Raw genomic sequence first — 8,797 nt, 5'->3', positions numbered from 1 at the left:
TTTCAGTTCATCTAAGGACTTTAAGACACAAGTGAAACTACATTCCATAAGGACAAGAAGGGAAATACAATTAGAGAAAAATGATAAGAACAGGGTTAGGTTTATGTGTAAGGGCACTATACCAAATCTTGCTACTGATGAAGAAGAGAAATGCCCATGGGTTATCTAATGTAGTAAGTGGAAGCGTGACATAAATTGGATGGTTAAGACATACACGAAAGAGATCGATGTCTACAAACAAGGAAAGTCAAAGCATGTGACTATAAGTTCCTTTCAGAGCATATAGTACAAGTTATTGAAACAAACCCAAAGATTCCTATTAGGGCTTTACGAGAGCAACTCCGACGTGAGTACCAGATGGACATTTCACATATGAAAACTTTTAGGGCAAAGCAGGAAGCTTTAAAGCATGTTCAAGGAGATTATGCCAGCCAATACAGGTTGTTGAGGGATTAAGTTTTAGAGGTACATGCACGTAACCCAGATACTACAGTTAAAATTGATGTTGAAAGTGAAGAGAATCCAACTGCTGAGACAAGAACATTCAGAAGTATCTATGTTTTCATTGGAGCTTTGAAGCGAGGTTTTGCAGTGGGAAGAAGGGACTTTCTTGGACTTGATGGAGCCTTCATGAAAGGTCCATATCCAGGCCAAATCTTGTCTGCTGTGGTAAGATCTTCTTATTTCTTTTTGTATTATCTGTTCTTTATTGAAAGTAGTGTTAACTAACCAATGTTTTCTGGTAATTTATGTGTGTAATCAAAGGCATTGGATGGTAATAATGGGATATATCCTTTAGCCTACGTTGTGGTTGAATCAGAAACATTGAATTCTTGGACTTGGTTTTTAGGTAATTTGGGTGATGACTTAGGTTTGGGAACCAATTCCAATTTCACGTTTATGAGTGACAGGAAAAAGGTATTCAAACCTATCCAAACTAGGTTTTATAGTTTTATAGTTTTGATTTAGTTTTACTAACATACAAACATGTTATTGTTGCTAGGGTTTGTTGCCTGCAATTGCAACACTATTTCCATGTGCAGAGCATCGATATTGTCTTCGTCACATACACGAGAACATGAAAAAGATCTGGAGAGGAAAGGAGTTCAAAGATCTTCTTTGGGAATGTGCCACGACCTCTAATGTACAACAGTTTCATCAAGCAATGGAAAAACTGAAGAAGCTTAACAATGATGCTTACGAGTGGCTGAAACAAATACCTCCTTAAAGTTGGGCTCGCTCCCACTTTATTGGTATATTGATCTTCGATCTCTACTTAATAATTTTAAAAGAAGGTATATTGAATACTGACATAGAACTTGTTTATGTTCAGGGAGAGCACATTGTGATGCTCTGTCTAATAATCTGTGCGAAGCATTTAACAGCAAGCTAGAAGAAGGTCGTGATGCACCAATCATTAACTGCATTGAGTTCATTAGAGAGTACATTATGAAGAAGATAGTCAAAGTTGACAAGGAAATTCAAAAAGTTGTAGGTCCTTTGACTCCTACAGCTACAACAATATTGGATAAGATAAAGAGTAAGGCAGAACAGTATATTGCAACATTTTGTGGTGATGGAAAATATCAAGTTGCTGGACCTTGGCAAGATCAGTGTATTGTGGATGTAGGTGTACAAAGTTGCACATGCAAAAGGTGGGAATTAACAGGAATACTGTGTAAACATGGTGTGGCTGCTATTTGGGACATGGGGAGGAATAATAAGGATGTGGGTATCCCAGAATCATTTGTGCATCCATGTTACTGGTTATCAAGCTGGAAAGAGATGTATTCTTTTGAAGTTAGTCCAATCAATGGAAGGTCCATGTGGGAGAAGTCAGTTATACCAACAACTTTGTTGCCTCCAAAACATCGTGTTCCCATAGGAAGACCAAAGAAGAAGAGAACAATATCAACTGTGGAAAAGGACCACTTTGTTAGAGGAAACACAGCATCTAGAGCCCATAGATCAGTAACATGTAAGAAGTGTAACAATGTTGGTCACAATGCAAGAACCTGCAAAGGTCAAAGACCAATTGTTGGTGGGGGTGGTGGACAGTCAAAAGTCAAAGGGAAAGGGAAAGGGAAAGGGAAGGCAACAACTTGATGGTTTGTAATAGGGCTAGTATTTTGTTACTTTCAATATAAATTGATTGTCTTATGTTGCTATTTGTAATAAGGCTAATATTTTGGTACATTATTTATGAATAGTTTGTAATAGGGCTAGTATTTTGCTATTTGTTTTGGCCAATATGTTGTCACTTTTGAATGAACTAGTTTGTAACAACCAATCCTCATTGCCCTGTAATAGTTTGGTACTAGTTAATAGAATGTTTTCTTCTTATGATGCACCATTGCTCTTAAAGAACTTAACCATTTGCATTACAATACTTAGACAACTTAAACATTACAGAAGAAGATACCATTACATTCACTACTACAACCTAACCATTACAGAAGACTTTACCATTACAATAACAACTCATCTCCACCTTACAACTTGTAAACAAGTATTAGCAAGAACAATACCCAACTAACAAATAAACATATCTTCAAGAATAGATTTTCATTTTTCAGCTTCTTGTTCAACCTCACAAGCCAGGAGATTGTCAATCCGTCACCATGATCCTTTTCATCATCATCTACCCAAGCAATGAATCCTTTACGTGGTCCTTGTCAATTTCAAAAGTCACGATTACAATACCCACAATCGCATACAGTGATATCTCCATCTAGGGTTACGATTACAAAATTCTCAACTACAACATACCTTACTTAGACATGCGTAATAGGGTCTTCCTGGATTATTGTTAGTAGTTGAAGTCCGAATTACAACAGCACGCCCACAATCGCATTTAACCATCCCTGATTTGAAGGAGAGAAGGTGTAACCGATTCATCGATGGAGAAATTGAAAGAAACTCAAAATTAGGGTCGATCTGATGAAAAAGCGACTATTTAAAGATCGTTAGCAATGGTAAATGACTATTATACCCCCAACGTGCAAGGCACGTGGGTGTCTAACGGAAACAATTGACGGATTGTTATAATAGGGACTAAGCGCGTTACACAATTAAAACTTGAGGACATTTCGAGTTAGAAAAATAAGTTAGGGACCAAACATGTAATTTATACTAAACCACAGGGACCATTCGCGTAATTTACTCCATAATAATAAGTTAATTACACATTTATTTCATCACCCATGACCTACTAATAACCTCCACGTCGCCGCTTTACATTACGGAGCATCCTTGTGCATTTTCTTCACTATAATAATGATCACGACTTGCATTTCCGTTATACCCATGATCATATCCACGTACATGTCCATATCCAGACCCGTACCCATACCCGTATCCAGGTGGCTGTGGTGGTACCACGTAGCCTCCACCATGACACTCGCATCCATATCCGACCACATGGTAATTTGGTGGTGGATACCCACCCGCCATTCTTGCCATCTCCGGTTTTGAATCAGGTTTCTTGACTACCGGCGGCGCGTGATCTCCTTTTTCTTTGGGTTTATCGGCAGGCTTCTGGTCCTTCAGCTTTTCAGCAATTACTTCTATCTTCTGAATCGAGTTTCCACCCTTGTAACAGAGTTTATCCCGGATCTTCTCAGGGCTAACGCAAACGACGATGATCTTCACCTTGTTATTGTACACCTCGTATTCTTGATCTCTTATTTCTGTTTGTTTCCATAAGCACAACATGACGAATTCAGCTTCATCGATTCATTGTATATAAGCAAATGCGTTTGTGGATTGAGAAAAGAATAAGTGACTGACCAGGGATTTTCCTGATGATTTTCTTAACCTTCTTGTAGCAGTGGGAGCACTTGAGGTCAACATCTAGCACCATTATGGTTACCTTATAATATTAATGAATACAAGTGAATAAACCATGATGAAAATGGGAGATGGAATTATATGCATCATGCATGCATAAACCCTATGGTAAAATGTGTGGAGATGAGTGAAAGGAAAGAATTAGAAAGAGAATTAATAGGAATGATGTACCTTCTCAGGAGCCATTGATGGTGCAGATGTTTGAGATCCGGTGAGAATTAAGTGAATGGAGGTTGAACTTAAAGTGTATGGAAACCAAGTAGAGAGGCATGCATTGATTATGTATCGTTGTAACTACATTTGGATGGAATCTTCCATGTTTTGGCCATGTCGACACACCAACACCCGCGTACGAACGCGGACAACTAATCATCTGTATTGTTGTCACTATATTTGATTACGATATACTTGTCGAGTTAGAATAAGGTTCAAAAGAACAATCAAGGTATATATTTGAGCAAAGCAGATAACCAATCTGAATCTTTTAATTTCTCACTTATTAAACGGTTATAAAATTGATGTTCCCTACAAAAGACGATCCTCAAGTAAATTTAGTTAATGACCTGAATTAGGGTTTTTTTTTTTTTTTTTTTTTTTTTTTTTTTTGTGGAATAGCAGGCGATACATTAGAAACGGAAAAAAAAAACAACCGGAGGGAAAAAGCAATAGAATAGTAGGCGATATATTAGAAACTAAATTAATTTTGGTGGTCGCATGAGAGTGTTTGACACGGAGCGTTTGGGAGCTTCTAACTTCTAACTTCTAGTGTTTGACAAAATGTTTCGTTTGTATATTTATATATATAATTTTTTATAATATAAAAGATAATCTGCAAGAACTAAATATTGTTCCAGATGAGATGGTTGACGCTTGACGCTTCAGTTGTTTGAAGCCATTCGGGTTCGAATCTTACAACTTTGTTTTTTAAATATATTTTTTTTATTTGTGTGATAGGTTTCTAAAGTGACTTTAGCTTTCAAAGAAAACTTTTTTACCATCCAATAAATCAAACAAGCTTCTTAGTTCCCAAATACGAACTTTTGATTTTAGGGCTTTTTCCATTCAAAAAATTGATTATGATTCAAACTTATTTTAGCAAATAATCATATTCTCCATCGTCTAAGCATTTATACTCCATCGATCAAGCGCCCTTCCCCCTTCTTCAGAAATTGATAGTATACAAACAAGAAATTAGATTCGTCTCTCGAATCTGATTTCACACAGAGGCATGACTGCAAGGGTATAACCTTCAAATCTTATTTCTCCGAACTCTGAAGATTTTACAGCCTACAGTGGCACCAGGTTTGTTTTTAGTCTAAAAAAAGTCTGTGAGAGATGGATCTCAGGATGAAGATATTCAAGTTTTTTTATGAATCAGAAACTAAACTGATATTGTGATGGATCGTGTTCATATCATGTTTACATTGTTTTTTTTTCATGGAATACTTTTAGTTTAAAAGATTTTAGTTGTATATATAATTTTACTCAATTAGTCTTAGATGACAAATAATACTTAATAAAATATGTAAGTAAATTCAATTTTATATTTGTTTGTGCACAAGTGAAAAAGCATGTCCGGTTCACAAACCTTGATCTTCAAAAATCAAAATGGTTATTTTGGACGAAAATACCCCCACAAGTGAAGCCCCTGTCACCGAAAGATGCTTAAACTTTTAAAGGTTTTGGTAGCTTCTTTTGATGGATAACCAATACTTGGCTGCTATTTTTGGTGTTGCATCCAAACTATATTGTTATTCGTGGTGAAGACTTTAAACATGGTTGCTTTTATTCTTGGTGTGTGTGTGTGTGCGCGCGCGCACGCATGCGAGTGCGTGTGTTAATCAACAACTCAATCATTGATTTTAAATCAATTAACGTTGGTTTATTGGTAAAAAACATTTAAATTTAAAACTTTGAAAATATTAGGAAGTTTTTAATAGTTAAAAAGTTAGTAGATGAAATATTTTAATAAGATTTCCATAATATAATGTGTAAGTATATATGAAAGCAATAATGTAAGCTTTGATTAACTGGTGATCTAAGGGGCCTTTTTTTTTGCCTCGGGCCTTAGATACGTTGGGATCGACCCTGGTTTTGCCAAACACAATTGAAACAAACCGGCTAAAGTTATATTAATTTTGGGTAACTATAATATTTGTTTATCTTGGAGCATCCATTATTTGAATTTATTTTAAAACTTTTTTATTTTAGAAAAGCTATGAAAATGTTTTCTCCTTATTTTACGAGTTTTTCAACCAAATATTTCGTTTTTTTTTTTCGAAACGGAAAGATATTATAAGCTAGATAGAAACTAGACTTGAAAAAGACTACAAAGTAATAAATACAAGGTAACAAAACCATCACAAACAAGCAAGCTTAGGATTTTAAAGCCAAACCACCCAACTAATTTGTGCCCTACTATTCATATTATTACACTAAAAGATGTTCCCTACTATTCATATCATTACACTAAAAGAATGTCTTGGTAACAATTTTATCAATCATACATCATATTTATGGAAAAGATAAGCGGTCCAATGTTATGGTCATGGTTGACCTAAATTTGCCATATAAATAATAGTATACGAAATGCATAAAAAAAAACCCAATACACTAATTAAACATGTTAGGAGAATAAACTCGTAATATTATTCAACAACTTCTAAGTTACAGGCAACTAAGAGCACCTCCAACGAGAATTTTATTTATAGCTTATAAATATTAGCTTTTTTATTGATCATTCAATGTCATCTGATTCCTAAATAAAGTAATTACGGTTCCATGATTGGACCAAACCGTCACCAGTTGTTTGTTATGATCTTTGGCCCCTTGAAGCATTTATGTGGTCTACTCACCATTGGTACAGACTAAAAATTAGACTGACGAAATGGAACCATTTTCTTTATGTTTTTTCATGAAATTTTTGGACCAGTTAGTCGACTTGTTGCATATCATGACAATATAAGCAAACTAATATTATCTGTATTGATTTGATACATTATATTTACAAAAAAGACAAGTGGTCCAAATGTTATGGTCATGGTCATAGTTTGACGTTACTTTTTATGACATTTTAGGATTGTAATGCAATGTGTCATTCCTTGATTTATATTGCTATAGTATCAAGGGCGGTTTTTGTTCATCATTTCTATTCTCATCGACATGTATGTATATATTATATATAGACAAAATTATATAAACGGTTCCCTTGGTTTATTAAAAGTCAAAACTTTAGCCATTGTTAATTTTTTTTATGCATGTGGTCCATATGGTTTCTAATACTTGCATGAATGGTGTCTAAGATACATAAAATGACTTTTTTTTTTGTTCTTTTTTAAATTTCTCTTATCTTTTTTTTTTAACTAAAAGTTATCAAAAATATAAATATAAACAAACTCGTAAATTTAATTTTTAATTTTTTTTTTATCTTTTGAGGTTATTACAAAAACTAAACTAAACCTAACCTCCACATTCTTAATCAGTTCCCTACTATCCCCTATGTGTTTTCACTTTAGAATGGGGATGGACTCCTTTACTGGAGAAAAAACATTAGAAAAAAGAAATTGATATGGACCCCTTCGCCAACAATCGACCCGCTCACTAGAGATCACAAAGAAGGAAAAGTGGTGAGAAATAGAGAACGAGAACGAGATATTGAGGAACAAAGATGGCATGTCGTCGTCGGAAAAAGGGGAGCTAACACGATCATAGGTGGAGCATTATTATGGCGGGGGGGGGGGGGGGGGTCGTGGCCCCCCTTGAATATAAGAAGGGGTGTTCGAGGGTAGGGATAAAGGGAGTGGTCGAAAGTGGAAGGAGACATGAATATAAGAAGGGGTTGAGGGGTGGCAGAGGGTTTCCCTTTCCACCATCAGACTTCTTGGCACCGGTGGGTTTTGTTAGAGAGAGATAGCCCTGTATGTAATTTTGAGATCAAGAGGAGAGAGCATGTAAAGAAAGGAATAAGAGAGGAGTGTGTGTGTGTGTGTGGAGGGGGGTTGTTTTTTATTCTATTTTCTCTTTTTTTAGGCTAAATTTACAGAGCATGTAAGAAGAGAGGAGTGGCACCGGTGGGTTTTGTTAGAGAGAGATAGCCCTCTATGTAATTTTGAGATCAAGAGGAGAGAGCATGTAAAGAAAGGAATAAGAGAGGAGTGTGTGTGTGTGTGGAGGGGGTTGTTTTTTATTCTATTTTCTCTTTTTTTTGGCTAAATTTAGAGAGCATGTAAGAAGAGAGGAGTGTGTTTGTGTGTGTGTGTGTGTGGGGGGGGGGGGGGGCGGTGGAGGGTGCTCTTTATTTTATTGTATATGGGTAATGACCAACCATGCATGAAAAAATAACCACGATCACCATTCAAATATATATATATATATATATATATATATATATATATATTGACATGTCGTAAATTATATGAACCATTTATATAATTTGTCCCCCATATATGACAAATACATTAAATCAAATCATGAACCTTTTATTATTATTATTATTATTATTATTATTATTATTATAAGAAATATAAAAATAAGAGAAGAAGGTGTTGGATAATGATTTTTTTTGAACGGCCAAAATATGTTAACATAAATAAAGGTGTCCAACAGGAAGCTGGAACCAAATATACAAAATTTGAGAAAAAAGATACAAAACAAAAGAAAAAACATAATAGGGTAATCAAAACTACATCTAACTAAGGATAGTTTTCATCAATCAATCATTAACAATATATAAATATATATAGGGTACTCCTAAATACACGAATAAATTTTCTTATCGACAAAAAAAGAACTAAAGAAGACGGTTAGCAAATGATGAAGGGACATGGTGATAAAGACGGTTACGCAAAGCAAATGATGAAGGGACATGGTGATGTGTTCTATTGCCAATTCCAATTTTCTTTCTCTCAATCTACAATTAAAATAATAATAATAATAATAATAAAATCCA

General features: G+C 35.0%; 1 protein-coding gene across 1 annotated transcript; it reads right to left on the bottom strand.

Annotated features, from left to right (window-relative positions):
- Positions 1-3,063: 3,063 nt before the first annotated feature.
- On the bottom strand, positions 3,064-4,115 carry LOC145125670 (uncharacterized). Its single transcript, XM_079061094.1, has 3 exons — positions 4,021-4,115; positions 3,790-3,871; positions 3,064-3,689 (listed from the first exon to the last, which is right to left on the bottom strand). The coding sequence occupies exons 1-3, from the start codon at positions 4,033-4,035 to the stop codon at positions 3,235-3,237; spliced, it is 552 nt and encodes a 183-aa protein (XP_078917220.1). The 5' UTR covers positions 4,036-4,115; the 3' UTR covers positions 3,064-3,234.
- Between the last annotated feature and the right edge of the window lie 4,682 nt (positions 4,116-8,797).

Source organism: Lactuca virosa, chromosome 7 (genome assembly GCF_052849685.1).
Source record: "Lactuca virosa cultivar CGN04683 chromosome 7, Lactuca_virosa_CGN04683_v6, whole genome shotgun sequence".
In the NCBI taxonomy this organism is placed as follows: Eukaryota; Viridiplantae; Streptophyta; class Magnoliopsida; order Asterales; family Asteraceae; genus Lactuca; species Lactuca virosa.
Note: the sequence above shows the minus strand (reverse complement) of the source record. Positions and strands in the feature narration are given on the sequence as shown.